Source organism: Saccopteryx leptura, chromosome 2, assembly GCF_036850995.1.
Source record: "Saccopteryx leptura isolate mSacLep1 chromosome 2, mSacLep1_pri_phased_curated, whole genome shotgun sequence".
Lineage (NCBI taxonomy): Eukaryota > Metazoa > Chordata > Mammalia > Chiroptera > Emballonuridae > Saccopteryx > Saccopteryx leptura.
The window spans coordinates 325,128,273-325,149,487 of NC_089504.1; the positions used below are offsets into that span (position 1 = coordinate 325,128,273).

The window sequence follows — 21,215 nt, forward strand, 5'->3', positions numbered from 1 at the left end:
TTTCTTAGTTTTAGCTCCTATTATAATTTCTTTGTCTTTGTCTTTATAAAGCCATTAAAGAAGGAAACAATCCCTTTAAGTTTTAGTGGGCTTTAAGAAGGGAATACAGGCCCTGGCCGATTGGCTCAGCGGTAGAGCGTCGGTCTGGCGTGTGGGGGACTGGGGTTCGATTCCCGGCCAGGGCACATAGGAGAAGCGCCCATTTGCTTCTCCACCCCCCCTCCTTCCTCTCTGTCTCTCTCTTCCCCTCCCGCAGCCAAGGCTCCATTGGAGCAAAGATGGCCCGGGCGCTGGGGATGGCTCCTTGGCCTCTGCCCCAGGCGCTAGAGTGGCTCTGGTCGAGGCAGAGCGACCCCCCGGAGGGGCAGAGCATCGCCCCCTGGTGGGCAGAGCGTCGCCCCTGGTGGGCGTACAGGGATCCCGTGCCGGGTGGATCCCAGTCGGGCGCATGCGGGAGTCTGTCTGACTGTCTCTCCCCGTTTCCAGCTTCAGAAAAATACAAAAAAAAGAAAAAAAAAGAAGGGAATACAGTAAAATGAAATTATGTTTCAACCTCGTTTTTTTTAGTCAGAACTTTGTATACTTTTATCACAGTATATATCATATCTTATTTTTTTTACAAATTACCATATTTTCATAATTGTAATTTTTCTTGGTTGCTTGTTATCCCATTGCTTGGATTACTCATAATTTACTGTTGCTTTATTACTAGATACATGTTTCTTCTAATATTTCACTTACTACATTCTATTGAAGTGAATATCTTCATTCGATTCCCCCAATTTTAGGATTATTTCCTTAGAATAGATTTACAGAAATGACAATTCTTTTGATACTCAAGATCTCAAGATATTTCATATTAATTTTTAAATTTAAATTTTCAATTACAGTTTACATGCAATATTATTTTGTGTTGGTTTCAGGTGTACCGCATAGAGGCTAGAGGGCCTCTGATACTTCTAGTACCCACCTAGCACCATACATAGTTATTACTACATTACTTACTGACTGTATTCTCTATATTTTACTTAACATCCTCTGAACTATTTTGTAACTACCAATTTGTACTTCTTTAATACCTTTATCTTTTTCACTCAGTCCCTCCAATCTCCCTCTCCTCTGGCAGCCATCAGTGTGTTCTCTGTATTTCTGGGTTTTTTTAAATTTTATTGTTCATTTATTTTGTTCTTTAGATTCCACATATAAGTGAAATGATACGGTATTTGTCTTATTCTGGCTGACTTATTTCACTGAGCATAATACTCTCTTGGTCTGTCCATGCTATAGAAATGACAATCTTTTGACTCAATTTTCTGAAAGTGATATATGAATGTTGATTTTACTAACATTTGTTAGAAATGGATATAATTTGCAAAAAATTCTGTTAATTTAATAATCTAAAATGGTACTCTGTTTTAGTTTGTATTTTTTGAATTAGTTGTCAAGGTAGAATCTTTCCCCACATTTTTGGTAGTTGTATTTCCTCATTTTTCTTTTTGACTTTTGTTCTTTATCAACATAACTAGTTTTTAAATTTTTTTAAAATCAATTTGTAGAATTTCTTATAATACATGCCCTGAATGTTAACCATCTGACAGATCTTCTACTAATATTTTTTCCAATTGACTTAACATTTTATTGCTATTTTTGTTATTTTTAATGTGCATGAGTTTAGTATTTGTATATAGTTATATATCTATTTTTAATTATTTATTTATTTATTCATTTTAGAGAGGAGAGGGAGAGACAGATTTAGAGAGAGAGAAGAGAGACAGAGAGAGAGAAGGGGGGGAGGAGCTAGAAGCATCAACTCCCATATGTGCCTTGACCAGGGTTTCAAACCGGCGACCTCAGCATTTCCAGGTTGACGCTTTATCCACTGTGCCACCACAGGTCAGGCCGTATATAGTTATATTTGATAGTTGCGTTTCGTATTATTTCAGAAGATTCACATTTTTACTCTTAGCGTATGTTTTAAAAAGAATCTGTAGTAATTTATGACAACATATTTTTAGTATTTAATTTTTTCTTACATTCACCTGAAATTTATTTTGGAGTATGGTAAAAGGTAGGATGTAAATTTATGGATTTCTTTTTTGTTTGTTTGTTTTAATCAGGTAACCTAATATAATCTAATATAGTCTAATCATTTCTATTCTCATTTAAAAAAACTTTAAAATAATTGAATATGTGTAATAACTCCAATTTTGCCTCATACATTGTGTTCTAATTTGTTCCCTGTAGCCTTACATCAGAAACTTGTATATTTCTCAGAGAAACTTGCATTGTATTATATGAAGTCTACACTTCCTCATTTTAAATTATTTTGTTCTGCTTTGGTTGTTTGGGAAGTGTTTGTACACTTTTGCTTTTATGTAATAAAACTTCAGAATGTTGCCATCTCGAAGTTGTTTATAAAACCATGTATGGTTGTCAGGAATTGCTGACAACAATGAAGTGTTTATTATATGCAATAAGGAAAATTTACTCCTAGACGTATTTTATATTTACTTTTTAATGGCCACATTCAATTCTTGGTTTTAACAGTTTGTTTTGATTTTGTTTTACTATAACCTAAGTTTAAAATTTGTTTTTCCATCAAGTTTTTTTCTTTTTTTAATCTTATACTGGCCCTACAACTAATAGCCTTGTTTCTTTTGAACTAGGGGCTTTTGGTGAAAAGATTTTCCTCTAGTAGAGACAAAGGTCCTTTAAATCTTTATATCAGGATTTCTTGTTAACTGTAAGCAATACAACTCCCCTCCCACTTGATTTCTATAAAAGTATTACACTTTCAAATAAAAAGCATTATAATCTTTATATTAACTGTATTTTAAATTTTTTTACATTAAAATAAATAAGTGGCCTGGCCTGTGGTGGAGCAGTGGATAAAATGTTGACTTGGAATGCTGAGGCTGCTGGTTCAAAGCCCTGGGCCTACCTGGTCAAGGTACATACGACAAACAATCAATAAACAACTGAAGTGAAGCAGCTATGAGTTGATACTCCTCGCTCCCCTGCCCCTATCTCTCCTCTCTCTAAAATCAATAAATAAAATATTTAAAAAATAATAAGCAACAAATGGTACACTATTCAATATAGTAGTACAGCATGAGTGCTTTACTATCATTAATTGCTTTATTTCTCTTACAACAGGAAGGATGAGATTTTTTTATTTTAGAGACAGGAAAGGAGAGGGATGAGAAGCATAAGCTCTTAGTTGCATCACTTTAGTTGTCCATTGATTGCTTCAAACTGTAAGCTGGTAGTGCTGTTGTTTATTCTTCTACCTGAATGTTTAGTAGAACAGTAATGAATTTTTTTCCTATGCTTATGGATGAACTGGTAGTATGTTGCCATTTATGCCAGTGGTTTTATGATTAGGTACCTGTCTGAAAGTTGCGATTGAAAATTTAGGATATAAAGTATATCATTGATATCAGAAAATTTGAGATCAGGGATATCAGGGAATGATATCCAAAATATTCATGAAAATTTAGTATTTATGGTATATAAATTCTGTCTTCAAATTTGAAGCTGTTTTATTATAATTTTAACTTAAAAATTTCAGATTAGGAGGGGGTTGTGAGGGGAGTTAAAAGGGACAAATATGGCCCTGGCCGGGTTGGCTCAGCGGTAGAACGTCGGCCTGGCGTGCGGGGGACCCGGGTTTGATTCCCGACCAGGGCACATAGGAGAAGTGTCCATTTGCTCCTCCACCCCCCCCTCCTTCCTCTCTGTCTCTCTCTTCCCCTCCCGCAGCCAAGGCTCCGTTGGAGCAAAGATGGCCTGGGCGCTGGGGATGGCTCTTTGGCCTCTGCCCCAGGCGCTAGAGTGGCTCTGGTCTCGGCAGAGCGACGCCCCAGAGGGGCAGAGCATCGCCCCCTGGTGGGCAGAGTGTCGCCCCTGGTGGGCGTGCCGGGTGGATCCCGGTCGGGCACATGCGGGAGTCTGTCTGACTGTCTCTCCCCGTTTCCAGCTTCAGAAAAATACAAAAAAAAAAAAAAAAAAGGGACAAATATATGGTGATGAAAAATTATTTGACTTTGGGTGATTGGCTTATAATGCAATCAACAGTTCAAATGCTATAGAAATGCTTACCTGAAACCTGTGTACTCTTATTGATGAATGATACCCATTAAATTTCATATTGTAAAACAACAACAACAACATTGATTAAAGCTCCCTTGGATGAGAGGAAGAAAAAATTGAAATTTCGGATTAAGCCTGACTGGTGGTGGTGCAGTGAATAGAGCGTTGACCTGGGATGCCGAGGTCCCAGGTTTGAAACCCTGAGATCACTGGCTTGAGTACTGGCTCATCTGGTTTGAGCACAGGCTCACAGCTTGAGTGTAGTCACAGGTTTGAGTGTGGGATCATAGACATGACCCTTTGGTTGCTGGCTTGAGCAAGGAGTCACTGGTCCGGCCTGTGCTCCTTGGTCAAGGGACATATGAGAAGCAATTAATGAACAACTGAAGTGATGCAACTACGAGTTGATGCTTCTTTTCTCTCTCCCTTCCTGTCTGTCTCTCTTGATTAAAAAAAAAATTCAGATTAAAATATCATTATCAGGTTGTTGTATACCTTCTAATTATAAAGCATTGGTAAACACTCGAGAAAATATAAAGGAAGAACTTAGTTTGGGGAGCATTTGAGATCTTGCTTCTATCATATGTAATCAGTTTGGCTCAAACTTTTTTTTTTTGAGACAGAGATAGGGACACACAGAATGGAAGGGAGAGAGATGAGAAGCATCAGTTCTTTGTTGCGGCACCTTAGTTCATTGTTTGCTTTCTCATATGTGCCTTGACTGGGGGACTCCAGCTGAGCCAGTGACCTTTGGGCTCAAGCCAGCGACCCCACGCTCAAGCCGGTGACCTCAAGGTTTTGAACCTGGGTCCTCTGTGTCACAATCCAATGCTCTATCCCAGCAGTTCTCAACCTGTGGCTTTAAGCGACCCCTGTGTTTTGGTCGTTCGACCCCTGCTGGGGTCGCGACCCACAGGTTGAGAACCCGCTGCTCTATCCATTGTGCCATCACCTGGTCAGGTTCAAATAAACTTATAAAAAATTAATTCAACTTGTAAACATGTGAGTTTCTTTAAAGAAGAGTTCAGAACTGTTGTCCATACCTAACTCATCCATTTGTAAAATATTTTCAGAATTGCTTTTGATATTGGGAGGAGTAACATATGAAGATTTGTCATATGTTATATATTGTTACCACTAATAGTACCGAAAATGGCATTTTTCCTGTCACTTGTTGGGTGTAGTATAGTTGCCAATACATCAGTTTGTTTTCAAAGTACAGTGTTTCTTCCTAAATGAAAACAGAAACACATTATATGTATTCTTTTCACCAGTTTGCCAAGACAGATGTTCCAATTATTTCTACTCTATGGAAAGCAGAAATATTTCAGATTTCATAAATAGGTTTTCTTTTGACAAGTACTTTTGTTTCCAAATTTCTTTACCACATTTCCCCATATATAAGACGCACCTTAATTTTGGGGCCTGAAATTTGAAAAAAAATGTATTACATAAAGTTATTGAACTTAATTTTTATTCATCATGAAATTCATACAACTCTTCATCACTGTCAAAACACCCATCCATTAGTTTGTCCTCATCTGTGTCTGATGACGAATCACTGTCTTTATATGTTGTCCATCCTCAGTTCCGTTTGTGGCATTTGAAATGACACAACCACTGTATAAGACGCACTCAGTTTTTAGACCCCAAATTTTTTGAAAAAAGTTGTGTGTTATACATGAGGAATTACGGTAATTTTCTTCTAAGGTGGTTTTTTTTTTTTGTAGTTCCTGTCAGCAAGGATCTGAGTGACACATAATAATTGGTCAGTTCTCATACAACTGTAGGAAAAATTTTATGATTTCTTAAATTAAAAGGCATAAAAAATAACTTTCAACTTGAATTATTGGTTCAGCTAGTACTAGTAGTATAATGTAGGTGATCTGACTTGTAATTCTGTAATCATTTGATGAAGACGTACATCTGTTGTAAATTTCATTGGAGGATTGGGCTTTTTTCTTCTTTATAAATATATTAGTGAAATAAAATTTCTGGAAAGGTGACGTTTAGGATATACTGTATTATGTTATAAAAGGCTGCTCTTAAGTAAAGTAGGATGGAGGTAATAAATGGTTTTTAATTTATGAATTTTAAATGTGATTGGCTTAGCAGGTTTTGGGCAGTGAAAGAGAAACTTCACTGGTTCCTTTAGGGAACTTGAATGCTTAATACTTGTGTGTGAGCCAGCCTTCCCTCCCTTCTGTTCCCCTTGCCTTTCTGCCCCTGCCTCCCTGCCTTTCTTTTTCTCTCCCTCCTCCTCCCCTCCCCCTCCCTATTTCCCTCACTTTCTACTCCCATCTCTCCTGTCCCTCCTTGCTTTCTGTCCCTTTCTCTCTCTCTCTCCTCTCCCAAACAGGGAAGAACTAACATGGAGATGTATGTTATTCTTGTCTTATAAGACTATTTAAGAATTTTGTGAGATGGCGTCTGTGAAATTGCTTTTCAAAAAATAAAATGCTAGGGTAGCTATTATATTTAATTTAATTTTGTTTAAGTTTAAAAACAGTGAAAATAACCTGTCATTACATTTTTGTTAGATTTGCAATGGAATTTGAGCTACTGACACCCTCACCCCCAGGAAGGTACTTGGAAGCATATATTTTAATGTAGTTGAACTGATGAGTGCCATGTTGCTGATTGCTCAGAAGTTTATGAACCAGGAGAATAATTAATTTGAGTGTGATTTGAGAAATTGCTGGAAGCAAGTGAATCAACTAGAAAACTTGTCATCAGCATATGTTAAATAGTCCTTTTATTATATTATATAGAATATAAAAAACCCTAATGAATACTTAAAGGCATTCTTCACATGATATTTTTAAGACTCTGGCAGTGTTTATACAATAGGTTTCATGTGACCATAAACTAAGTGGTGCCATTTTTTATTTATATTCTTTTCTTATGGGAAGTTTTCAAAGACACATTTAAAAAATTTTTTTTAAATTTATCTATTGATTTTAGAGAGAGGAAGGGGAGGAGAGAAACATTGATTTGTTGTTCCACTTATGCATTCTTTGATTGATTCTTGTGTGTGCCCTAACTGGGATTGAACCCACAATCTTGATATATTGGGAGAACACTGTAACCAACTGAGCTACCCAGCCATGGCCAAAAACACATTCTCCCTAGAATCATTTGAAGTTGTTAACTATACTTGGCATGTTTTAGAAGGTGAGCGGGTTCTTAGTGGAAGAAAACTTGTACAACTTGCTTGTGTGTCTATTTGTACTCTAAGCTTATAAAAGTTACCGGTTTATTCATTAACAAAGGAGCTTTGTTGTCAAACACACAGATTCCATTCATATTATTTTTTCTTCACATTTTCATGCTTGTTAATAAAAAATTAAGAAAAGAGAAGAAGCAAAATTTTTTCTTAGACTAATTTTTTATGCAGTGCAGCAAAACTCAGGAATACTGGGAACAGAAGTAGTGGCAGATGGTCCAACCTGATGCTCTGCAAAGTTATGGTGGTTCGTTTTGATTACAGTCACTGGCAGTCTGTGAAGTGAAGATATAGAGCCACAATCTACTCTACAGGCTGCACTAACCCTGTGTGTGTGTAAAGCCAAGAACAACTTTGTATGGACATAGTAGAAGAGATAACTAGTTTCTAGGCACACCCACACATAGCAATACTGTCAACATTAAATTTTTGAGCACTAAGGCCAAATGGTATATACGTTGCCACATTATTTTCTACTTGGAATCACAGATAAAAACTGGTATGTAAGAGCAGGGAGCTAGATTTATACCTTCTCAATAACAGGGAAGTAGAGATACAGCTACCATTGGATCTGCTATAATGGCTAGATTCTTATAGAAATTTTTGTTTGAATTACAGAGATTATATATATAAACCATAGTTAAGAAAAGGCAAAGAAAGTACAATTGTAGGAATGTAAATTGGTAGAGCTAGTTGGAAGGAAGTTTGGCAATGTTTATTCAACTAAAAAATGTGAATGACCTAGTGCTTACTAGATAAGTTTGTGTGTGTGTGTGTGTGTGTGTGTGTGTATTTTTTTTCTTTCAAGAGGACACGTGAGTTTTCATGGCAACTGTTTTATGAAGGGGAAAAGGAGAAACAACCTAAATGTCCAGTAATAGGTGAAGAGCTGGATAATTTGTAGTATTGTTATATAATAGAATACTATGTAAGATAAAGGAATCAAAAATCAAAAAACTGTTACAGATGATGATTGGATTCATAGGGAGCTGGCTTATAGAAATTTACATAATCAATTAGGTGAAATGTGGTACATTTGCAATAAAAATTTAGGAACAATACTGTGGGATTAAGCACAATAATAATAAAATTGAAAAAGTCGTTTAAAAATATATGTAAATACTAATGTTTGAAGATATGAAATACCCTCCCTTGCTAGGCCATCCAGCTCTTTTCAGATGCAGCCTTAGAGTATTAATCAATTACTATTAGACACAGAGAGGGATAAGAGTATACTTAGGGGATTTTTGTCAGTTTGTAAGGAGCTGGTTAGTTGTCAGTAAGTCAGATATTTGTACTGTCATAGGACTGGTCTTGTGTATCTGGCATAGTTTTACTCATTTTTCATGTAGTAGAGTCTACTCTTAAATCAGCCTTCTTGTGCTCAGTAGAGTATTTGAGTTTTATCAATGTTGTATAATAATGTATCATTTTTTTGTTCACTTGTGCATGAACATTTAGGTCATTTCCAGTTTTTGGCTATTACCAGTGAAGTTACTGTGAGCATTTTGTACAAGGCTTTGGGATCATATATATATATTTTATTTTATTTATTCACTTTAGAGAGGAGAGAGAGAGGAGAGAGAGACAGAGAGTGAGAGAGAAGGGGGGGGAGGAGCTGGAAGCATCAACTCCCATATGTGCCTTGACCAGGCAAGCCCAGGGTTTCGAACCGGCAACCTCAGCATTTCCAGGTCGACGCTTTATCCATTGCGCCACCACAGGTCAGGGCTTACATATATTTTTTTAATAGACTTTAAAAAATTTTTTATTTATGTATTCATTTTAGAGAGGAGAGAGAGTAGGAGAGGGTCCCACCTGTGTGCCTCCACCGGGATCCACACAGCAAGCTCTGCCAATCTGGTATCACTGCTCCGTTGCTTTTCAGCACCTGAGGCAAGGCCAGGGAGCCATCCTCAGCGCCTGGGGCCAACTTGCTCAAACCAAGCCATGGCTGTGGGAAGGGGAAAGAGAGAAAGGAGAGAGATAGAGAGAAGGGAGAGGGGTGGAGAAGCAGATGGTTGCCTCTCCTGTGTGCCCTGATTGGGAATCTTACCCAGGACTTCCATGTGCTGGGCTGATGCTCTACCGCTGAGCTAACTGGCCAGGGCCTATTTATTTTGAATAAATAAAAATACTGTTTATTTTCAATAAACATGGATTGTGGCAATATTTTAGTGTCTGATATTCTATTTTGAGCATATACAATAACTTCTTCAATTTGTCCTCTATTGATGGACTTTATTCTTATAAATGTTTTAAAAATTTTGTCCATTTTCTTGTTATAAATGAATAAATTTATCAGTTATCAGATTGCTGACTAAACAGTTTTTCAAATAATTTGTAACCAACAGTGTTATGTGGTTATTATTTTATGCACAGGGGTTGATTTTCTTGTCTCTTCCACTGTGAGCATCCTAATTTGTTAAGTAAAGCCATTAATGAAAATTAGACATCTTGAAGAAATAGGTATTCCAGTAGCTGAAGTAATTCTCTGTTATTGTAATTTATGAGATGAATTTGGTTGTTTTTCATATTTGTAATCTAACAAGGAAAAAATGTATTAGTATACTGGGAATATTAATATTATGAGTCTAATTTTTAATGAATTAAGCATCTAGTTTCACACTTTTCTCTAGCTCCTTATTCAAGCATTAGTTCTTATTGTATTATCATTGCTCAACATGTTGTGGAACCCATGAAGTTTCCCTCCCTACCACAGACACTTACTGAATGATAATCTATGTTCCAGGCACTCTTCATCAGTCTTTATCTTTCTAGTCCTTTCTTACTTGAGGCTGTAGACCAGTCCCTCTTCCTGTTGTTTGGAGATCACAGTCTTGTTTTTCCCGTTTCAAGTATCCCCCTATCAACTTTCTTAAAGTATTTTTTCTTTCTCTGCACACATTTGTAAGAATAGATCTCTTCCTGTTTTGTCTGTCTCTTGGTGCTTCTTAGTTGTGATGTTAATTGCCATTTATATGTGATGACTCCCATTACACTTTTCCTAAACTTTACACTCATAATTGTAAAAAGCCAGTGGATCTCTCCAAGCGTCCTCATATTTGATATATCCTTACCAGAATTTGTTAACTTTTCTTCATCACATAATTGTTTTCTTACATTCCCTTCTATATGATGATACTGTCTGTCCAGTTTCTCAAGATAGAATCCTGAGTATTACATTCTAGCTTGCTTTTACTTTCAGTCAAGGTTCAGGTTCTACTGACTTTTCTTTGCAGATATGTTCCAGATTTAGCTTCTCCTTTTCTTTTTGAAGTAGCAGTCTACTTTTTGCTTCCAGGTTTGTTCAGTTCTCTGAACTACTCGTAGAGTGAACTGAGTTTTATCTGTGTTCCGTTTTCCATCTGCTTGGAGTGGAGTTTGTATCTAAATTGTATCTGACTGTATCTTTTCGTTATTATGACAGAACAGAATCTCCATTACTTGGTCAATGACTGGCTCTCTAGGTTTATCATTTACTATTTCCTGCTTTATTTATTTTGTGATATTATACAATTCTTCATATACTCTGTGCATCACTGTACTTTGAAACAAACTTATCTCTGCCTGGATGCCCTTGTCTCTTTTGCTTGTAATCATTTCCTCTGTCTAGAACTCTTCTCTTTCTTTCAGCATGGTTCTTTCTGGTAGAGTATCATTTTTTAAATTTGTTTTGTGTATGAGAGAGAGAGAGAGAGAGAGAGAGAGAGAGAGAAGAGATTGAGAAGCATCAACTCGTAGTTGCTTCACTTTAGTTGTTCGTTGATTGCTTCTCATATGTGCCTTGACGGGGGGGGGGGGACCTCAAGGAGAGTCAGTGACCATTTGCTCAAGCCAGCAACCCCCATGCTCACACAGGTGAGCCCACACAAGCTGGATGACTTTGGGGTTTTGAACTGGGGATCTCAGCATTTTTGGTTGACGCTCTCTCCACTGAGTCACCACTGGTCATGCTACAGTATCATTTCTTTGTCTCCATTGTGATTCTTGTACTGACTGCATAGCATTAAAGAGTGCTTATTTTTCTGTCCTTGTAGACTGAGATTGTTCTATTCAATGACGATGTCTTCAGTGGCTAAAAGGAAGTAATGGCTCAGTAATGTTTTTTTTGATAGTGGGTGTCTAAAAATTTTAGATTGTTAGAATCATCTTTGTAAATGATAACAAAATCTAATCTAAATTTGGGGCTATCCTCCACATACACTGCTCACAAAAATTGGATATGTTATAGCTTCGTATTCATTTTGGAATATCCCCTAATTCTGCTCACAAAACTTAGGGAATATTTATAGCTTCATATTCATTTTAAAATATCCTCTAATTTTTGTGAGCAGTATAGATAGATGCGTACTTAAGGACTACAAATATCACTTTCATCTTATAGGAAATGAGTGCATTGCTGCTGAAAACATTAATGCTAGAACCTAATGCCATTTAACTTACTGATAATTTGAAATACATGTTGCTTCTTCCTTGCTCCTGTCTGATTTGTATGCATAAAGTTCTGTTGCTTGAATATAGTGGGTCAAAAATTTTCTTATTTATTTTCTAGATTAGATTTGGAAATATTAGAATTATGACTAAGTATCTTTAGGTTTGGTTTACTTATTTGGGAAGAGAAGTAATATTTGCCAAATTTTATTAGTAACTGGGTTGAAAAAAATGAAAAGATTTTGAGAGACTGTTTTTCTCTTCTGGTTTCTTATCCAGCTTCTATTTCTGAATTACAGTTACAGATGTAGAGCTGAAACGACTGAAAGATGCCTTCAAGAGGACTTGTGGACTCTCATGTTACATGGGCCAGCACTGTTTCATCAGGGAAGTGCTTGGGGATGGAGTGCCTCCAAAAGTTGCTGAGGTAACCTTAAACTCTGTGTTCTAGGTTTTCCTTTGAGATAGTTATCCACCAGCCTGAAACTTGAGGGGCCTCCTGATCTTAACACACTTAATCTTCCCCTCACCCCCATTATTCTTCTTTCTGAGTAGGTAAGTACATCTTGTTTTAGATGTTAATATGGCTGTGTTCTTAGCGGCCAAATGGAAGTACTGAGTTGCAATTCTTTTGTACTTCTGAGCTTTAATAGCCACTGATTATAATTATGAAACTATTTGTGTGACTGGCTTCTAATTCTTATAAACTTCATCACTCTGACATTTTTTTAAAAGAGAGATGAGAAGCATCAACTCATAGTAGTAGCACTTTAGTTATTCATTGATTGCTTCTCATATGTGCCTTGACTGGGGCCCTAGCCGAGCCAGTGGCCCCTTGCTCAAGCTAAGCAACCTTGAGCTTTAAGCCAGCGACCCTTGGGCTCAAGCCAGTGACCTTTGGGTTTAAACAAGTGACCTTGGGGTTCAAGCCAGCAATCTTGAGCTTCAAGCCAGCGACCATGGGATCATGTCAATGATTCCATCATGCTCAAGGTGGCAAGCCTACGCTCAAGCTGGATAAGCCCCTCAAGCCCATAATCTCAATCTCAGGATGACTAGCAAGTGTAGTACTACCACTCCATCCTCCTCTGTAAAGCTGCCTATAACAATTTTAGCCCACATTGTTTTTCTGCCATCTGTAAACTCTGACAGGCCTTAGAGCCTACCTCTGTACTACATAGCACAAGGTCTTATTAGATAATGGTCGTTCACTAATTGTTTATTTAAATCTCATGTCTCAACTAAGTTATGATTCTTGATGGGCAGACTTTATGATGTTTTAAAAACTGGCTTGACCTTTGGTGGCACAGGGATAAAGTGTTGACCTGGAACACTGAGGTCACAGTTTGAATCCCTGGGCTTGTCTGATCAAGGCACATACAGGAAGCAACTACTATGAGTAGATGCTTCCTGCTTCTTCCCCTTCTTTCTCACTCTTTCTCTCTTCCTCTGTCTCCGCTCTCTCCAAAAATCAATAAATTAAAGAAAACATGCCCCAAAGTGTTGTGCATGTAGTATAAACGTAGTGAGTATTTGATTTATTAATGCCTTTTGTTTTTAGTAATTATATTATTTTGCAAAATTCTGTTACAAGAATGACCAGGACAGTGACCAGGAAACCGTACTCCTGAAGTCGGTTAGCATTGCTGACTTTGCTGTCTTTGAAAATTTAACCTTTTATAAATTAGAGGAAAATGCATTTTATGCAAAAGCAGTCTTAGAGCCTGGAGTGATTTCATAATAAAGATCAAGATGTGAAAACAAACAGCTGATTAGTAGGATATTTTTTCATTATTATTGGTAAGTTTATGCTGAAATATTCATATTGTATTTAGATGTCCGTGGGGACTAGAAACATGGATTTACTGGATAGTTGAGGTTTAGGGGAGTTACCTGACCTTTGAATAATGATTTGTGTTTGTTATCTTGCTTTGGTGAGAGTTTTTTTTTGTATTATTGATTGCATCCCTTTATGTTGGATTTACTAGGATAGGTAACTTTCTTGACAATTTTAGTCATTGATTTTAGCTCTTGATGCTATTGATTGTTGACTGTTGTAATATATTTCATTTTGTCTCCCTTACCCTCATTTGATTCCTTGCACATAGGGAATTATTATCTGAGGTATAATTTTTATTTAGTTATTTGGCTTTACGAATAGTTTGTTTTCTTTTTTTTTAATGGAAAATTCTTGTTTTGTTTATTACTTATTTTCAAATAAGTTCAAGTTCTAAATGTATGGAACTTTGTTGAACTTTTTTCCAGGGTTATTATGCCCTTAGGTGAAAAACTATTAAAGCTAGTAGTAGAGAGAAAGTCTTTTTTAAAATTTATGGCCAGCCTGACCTGTGGTGATGCAGTGGATAAAGCGTCGACCTGGAATGCTGAGCTCGTAGGTTCAAAACCCTGCACTTGCCTGGTCAAGGCACATATGGGAGTTGATGCTTCCTGCTCCTCCCCCCTTTCTCTCTCTCTCTTTCTCTTTCTCCCTCTCACTCTTTCTCTCTCTCACTCTCTCCTCTCTAAAATGAATAAATTTAAAAAATAAAATAAAATTTATGACCTGGGCCCTGGCTGGTTGGCTCAGTGGTAGAGTGTTGGCCCAGCATGTGGAAGTCGTCCCGGGTTTGATTCCTGGTCAGGGCACACAGAAGAAGCGCCCACCTGCTTCTCCATCCTTCCCCCGCCTTTTTCTCTGTTTCTTCCCCTCCTGCAGCCAAGGCTCCATTGGAGCAAAGTTGGCCCGGGTGCTGAGGATGGCTGCATGGCCTCCACCTCTGGTGCTAGAATGGCTCTGGAGGAAACAGAGCAATGGCCCAGATGGGCAGAGCATCGCCTTCTGGTGGGCATGCCAGGTGAATCCTGGTTGGGCGCGTGCAGAAGTCTATCTGACTGCTTCCTCACTTCTAACTTCAGAAAAATAAAAAAATTAAAAAAAATTTTTTTTAAATAAAATTTATGGCCTGACCTGTGGTGGTGTAGTGGATAAAGTGTTGACCTTGAATGCTGAGGTTGCTGAGGTTGCTGGTTCAAAACCCTGGGCTTGCCTGGTCAAGGCACCTATGGGAATTGATGCTTCCTGCTCCTCCCCCCTTCTCTCTCTCTTTCTTTCTCTCATTCTTCTCTGCTCTCTAAAAATGAATAAATAAAATATTTAAAAAAAAGTTATTGATTTTAGAGAGAGAAAGGAAGGGGGGAGAGAGAGAGAAAGCATTAAATTTTTTCACTTCGTTCCATTTAGTTGTGTACTCATTGATTGCTTCCCATACATGCACTAACCAGAGTCAAACCCTTTACCTCTGGTGCCCTGGGTTGGTGCTTTATCCACTGAGCTACCCAGCCAGGGCTGTTACTGATATTTTCAAGGCTAAGTATTGAAAAGCTCTTTGGACTGAAAAATAGTCTTATTACTGATTATCATTGTCTTTTTTCTTCCCTTATTAAAGTCAGGGTTATTACTAATTGTAGAGTAATCTCTGAGTACCCCATTAAGCCCCCATGAGCCTATTTATTTGAAGGATAATTAAATATATATTTAATATCCTTGAACTCCAAAATGATACTTCCAGAACTCTTTAATTTTCATTAGTCTCTTTCTCATTAGGTTATTTGAGAGCATCATGCTCTAATGTTCAAGGTTGTTATTTTTATCCTATGGATAGTTTCAGCTGAACCCAAAACTGACAATATCATAGTTATATATAATAACATAGTTTAGGAGATGTTTTATTAGGTACAAATAAAAGCAATTTGTTTATTTGAAACCAAACCTTTCCCTTGGAGATACTATATCACTGTGAGGGACTTTGGTTGTTGTTTATTAATATTATAGGCTAGTTACCTATTAATTGCTTTGCAAGTATGTCATATAGTACTTTGAACAACTACCTGTAGTAGTTTATCCCATTAACAGGGATATTAACTTTGAGCACTTGGTTAGATTGTGTTTGCCTAGTGAATTCATAAATTTTTATCTGACAACTCATTTAAGTTATTGTATATGATATTTGTCATGATGCAAGTACTGATGTTGTTATCATTTTCTGAGTGAGGAGAAAAGATCTTCAAACTTAAGGAAGTTAGATTCCTTCCTTCAAGCATAAGGAAGGTAAGTGAGCAGATCCAAGGTAATGAGCAGATCCAAGATTCAAGTGTATGTATCCAAATCCATATTAGTTATTGTTCTATGTTGCTTCCCACCGATAATGATAGTAACCAGCATTTATGGAGTTATTTACCATGTATCTGTCACTATAGTAAAAATTTTATCTCAAGTAATGCTCACCATATCATGTGAGATATAGATGCTATTCTTATTAATCCCACTTTCTAGGTGAGCAATTTAAATTTTCTAAATTGATCTAAGACCACGTGACCCCATGCCTTTTTGGTTCCAGAGTTATTAACCATTTTGTTTCACTTAAAACTCACCTGCAATTGCATTCACATAACATTGATTTGTCATGTTGATTCTTTTACGTTTATAGAAAATTCAAAGCACTGTCTCACTTGGTCCATTGGAAAACTGTCTTGTCTGGTGACCATGACTTTGTTTTTTGCCTTAGTTTGTCTTCATTGGTAAAGACTGTTAGAAAATGTATATCATTTTTCTTTCTCTTTATACATTTTAACAGGAGACACATTCTCATAGTACAAATTTTTGAAAAGGACAGTGAAAAGTTTCCTTTCCACCTATTCCCTTAGCCACCTAGTTTTCCTTCCCTTAAGGAAGGATATTACCAGTTTTTGATGTAGTCTATTAGTTAAACTGTATTTTGTAAGTATGAATTAGATTATTTACTATACTTTTAAAAAATTGCGAATGATGTCATAGTAATGGCGGTGTAAGAGATACTCCTGATCTATCCCCTTGAAATTTCAACAAATTGAACAACTATAACACATCCAGCTGGGCTCAAAGGCATGCCTGAAAGATCTGTACACTGGGGATGGGTTGAAATGGGGAGCGGAATATAAAATGTATTTGCTGTGGGCTCTGGGGAGGAGACAGACCCCAAGTGACTAGGTTTTTTGTTTTCTCTGCTGGACTAAGGGGAGGAAGGAAGCTCAGGCTATTTGGATTTTGTCTGAGGAGTATAGAGAGGGGAACCTGGAGTGACTGGGTCTCTTTCTGCTGGGAGTAATGGTGAGAGAGGGGCAGAGGGGGAGATAAAAAAAACAACCAGAACATGGGGTCACGGCCAGTGTTCCTATGGTCTGCCTGCAGCCCATATTCGGCACAGAGAAAACTAAAGTGCAACCCCTCCAGCCTCCCAGATCCCACCTCCCTTACCTCATGGTACAGAGAGTGGCAGAGACAGACCCCACAGTTAGCTCTCCAGAGCCACTTTCCCCTTAAGAACAGAAGTGCTCCATGTCTGGTCCCTACGTCTGTTGAGACATGTGACAGAGTGCCCGGAAGCCGATATCACCATTGCTAGAGTCATAAAACCAGAAAACTAAAGTGGTAAAAGCCCTCACAACATGCCCCACCCACTGATGCAGCTGCAGCCCCACCTACATCATTGCTACAGCAACATCTCAGCAGAGGACAACCCGGAAGCCTCACAGAGCTAAAACTTGTAATACAGTGATAACTACTGGAAGAAACGTCTCAAAATCAAAATTTAATTTTTCCTCATTTTTCCCTTTTTCCCTCCTTATTCTTTTTTTCTCTTTTTCTTTTTTGGAATTTCATTTTCTTTAATTTTTATATATTTTAATTTATTTTTCTGGGTGTTTTGTTTTTGATTTTTTTTTTTTTGTTTTTGATCTTTTTTCTATGGATTTTCTTTATTACTTGACATAATTTTTAAAATTTTTATATTTTCATTGAATTTTTTTAACTTTAAATTTTTTTAGTTGATTTTTTGTTAAGGTTCTTAGCAACACTACTCTCAAGTGCCATTGAGGAAGAAGAAATTGAATACCATGGCTACACAAAACAGAGATGTAGTTCAGAAAGAAATGGAAAAATTTCCAGAAAAAAATCTCAACACATGGAAACCTTAGAATGAAATGATAGAGAATTCAAAATTGAAGTTCTGAAAATAGTGAGATGTGAGAAGACACCAATAGGTAACTTAATGAGCTCAGAAAACAAAATAAGTACCTTATCAAGATGATTGAAACTTTAAAGGCAGAGATAAAGAACTCTACATGAATTGAAAACTGAGGTAGCAAGTTTGGCTAATAGAACAAGCCAGATAGAGGAAGGAATCTTTACATCAAAGACAGTCAAGGCCTGACCAGGCGATGGCGCGGTGGATAGAGCGTCGGACTGGGATACAGATGACCCAGGTTCGAGACCCTGAGGTCGCCAGCTTGAGCACGGGTTCATCTGGTTTGAGCAAAGCTCACCAGCTTGGACCCAAGGTTGCTGGCTCGAGCAAGGGGTTACTCAGTCTGCTGAGGGCCCATGGTCAAGGCACATATAAGAAAGCAATCAATGAACAACTAAGGTGTCGCAACGAAAAACTGATGATTGATGCTTCTCATCTCTCTCCATTCCTGTCTGTCTATCCCTCTCTCTGACTCTCTCTCCGTCTCTGAAAAAAAAAATTAAAAAGTCAACTAGAGATCCTACAGAGAAGAGGAGAGAAACTCACAAATTAAAAAAACTAAGAGAGTTCTATAAGAATTGTCTGATTCCATCAGAAAAAGTAATATAAGAATAATGGGTATATCAGAAGAAGTAGTGAGGGAGAAGATAACAGAGAGCCTATTCAAACAAATAATTAATGAGAATTTTTCAAGCCTATGAAAAAAGAGCCTTGAATCTAAGAAGCAAACAGTTCTGGGTTACCTCAACCCAAACAGGCCTACTCCAAGGCACATCATAATAAAATAGTCAAAAATCGAAGACAAAGAATCCTCAAAGCAGCTAGGGAAAGGAAGACCATAACATATAAAGGAAAGCCCGTTAGGTTATCATCAGATTTCTCAGCACAAACTTTACAAGCCAGAAGAGAGTAGACCCAAACATTCAAAGTACTGAAAAGGAGGAATTACCACCAGCCAAGAGTTCTGTATTCATCAAAGTTATACTTCAGAACAGAAGGAGAAATAAAAACTTTTACAGACCTACATACAGAGACTCAGGGAATTTTTTTAAATTTAATTATTTTTATTCATTTTAGAGGAGAGAGAGAGAGAGATTTGGGGGGGGGGCAGGAAGCTTCAACTCCCATATGTGCCTTGAACGGGCAAGCCCAGGGTTTTGAATTGGCAACATCAGCATTCCAGGTCAACACTTTATCCACTGTGCCACCACAGGTCAGGCGAGAGACTCAGGGAATTTATCACCAGAAAACCCCCACTGCAGGAAATACTGAAGGGATTTATTTGATGAGACACAAAGAACAAAACAAAACTATTGTATATAAATAAAAGCTTCAACAAGGTCACAATAAAAACAAATATAATCTGTGACAACAATAACATAAAAGGGAAAGGGATAAAGGTCTGCAGTAGCAAAGAAGCATGGAGTGCAGGAGTACTCATAAGACAAAGGACTCTGTACATAGGAACATTTTTCTCTTAATAACCTAATGGTACCACCCACAAAAAAAGCCACTACTGAAATACACAGCTTTAGAAAGAAGACACAGGAAAGAAGTATGGAATAAAAACAATGGACAGAAACAAAAAAAAGAGAAGAACCAAACAAGACACAGCTACCAGAAAACAAAACATAAAATGGCTGTAGGAAATCCTCACACATCAATAATTATCCTAAATGTAAATGGACTGAACTCACCAATAAAGAGGCACAGAGTAGCAGATTGGATCAAAAAGCAAAACCCAACCATATTCTGCCTTCAAGAGACATATTTAAACTGTGAGGACAAAAGTAGACTCAAAGTGAAAGGTTGGAAAACAGTTCTCCAAGTAAATAATATCCAAAGGAAAGCAGGTGTAGCCATACTCATATCTCACAATGCTGATTTCAAGACAACAAAGGTAACCAGAGACAAAGATGGACATTTCATAATGATAAAGGGGACATTGTATCAAGAAGACAAAACACTTAATATATTTGCATCAAAATCAGAAGCATCAAAATATGTAAGACATCTACTAACTGATCTAAAAATAGAAGCAGACAAAAACACTATCATACTTAGGGATTTCAACACACCATTGACAGCTTTAGATAGGTCATCCAAACAGAAAATCAATAAAGAAATATTAACCTTAAATGACACACTGTACCAAATGGACATTTTGCCCCCAAATATCAGATTGTATACTTTTTTTTTCAGTGTGCATGGAACATTCTCAAGAATAGACTATATGTTGGGCCACAAAACTGACATTCACAAATTCAGAAAGATTGAAATTATACCAAGCATATTTTCTCACCACAAGTCTTTGAAATTAGAATTCAACTATGAAAAGGAAGTTAAGAAATACCCAAAACTGTGGAAATTAAACAACGTACTTTTGAAATCTACTGGGTCTAAAAAGAAATAAAAGCAAAAATCAAAAGAAATATACAAATGAAAATGACAACACAAAATATCAAAATTTCTGGAATGCAGTGAAAGCGTTGTAAAAGGGAAGTTTATATCATTATAGATTTGTATCAAGAAACAAGAGAGATCCTGAATAAACAACCTAACATCACATGTTAAGGAACTAGAAAAAGAACAAAGGCAACCCCGAAGTCAGCAGAAGAAGGGAAATAGTAAAAATTAGAGCAGAGCTAAATGAAATAGAGAACAAAAATAACTATAGAAAAAATTAATACAACAAAGAGCTGGTTCTTTGAAGAGATCAATAAAAGCGATAAACCACTGACTAGACTCACTAAGGAAGAAAGAAGGACTGATATAAACAAAATTTGAAATGAAAGGAGAAATTAGCACAGACATCATAGATATAGAAAGTGTCATAGAATATTATGAAAGATAATATGACATCAAGTTCAACAACCTGGAGGAAATAGATAAATTCCTAGAACTATACAATCTTCCCAGACTGAGTCACGAGGAAGTAGAAAACCTAAATAGACCTATGAGCAGGGAAGAAATAGAAACAACTATTGAAAACTTGCCCAAAACAAAAAGTCCATGACCAAGTGGCAACACTAGTGAATTCTACAGAATATTCAAAGAAGATTTTGTAGTTATCCTTCTCAAAATCTTCCAAAAGATAAAAGAAGTAGCAATAATCCCTAACACATTTTATGAGGCCAACATAACCCTTATACCAAAACTTGTCAAGTACAACACAAAAAAGAAAACTACAGATTATTATTTTTGAATACAGATGCAAAAATCCTAAACAATACTAGCAAGTTAAATACATCAACACATTAAAAAAATAATATGTCATAATCAAGTGGGATTCATTCCAGGAGTACAAGAATGGTTCAACATACAGAAATTGATCAACGTAGTACAACACATCAACAAAACAAAGAATGAAAATTGTATGATCGCATCAATAGATGCAGAAA

At 37.0% G+C, this 21,215-nt stretch overlaps 1 protein-coding gene across 4 annotated transcripts in view; it reads left to right on the forward strand.

The window, feature by feature from the left end:
- The window catches only part of USP32 (ubiquitin specific peptidase 32), a 178,963-nt gene that overhangs the window by 24,242 nt on the left and 133,506 nt on the right, over positions 1-21,215 (forward strand). For all 4 annotated transcript variants that reach the window (XM_066363173.1, XM_066363174.1, XM_066363175.1 and 1 more), the window contains exon 2: positions 12,052-12,179. In XM_066363173.1, the coding sequence (XP_066219270.1) occupies positions 12,052-12,179 (128 nt within the window). The remainder of the gene's footprint in view (positions 1-12,051; positions 12,180-21,215) is intronic.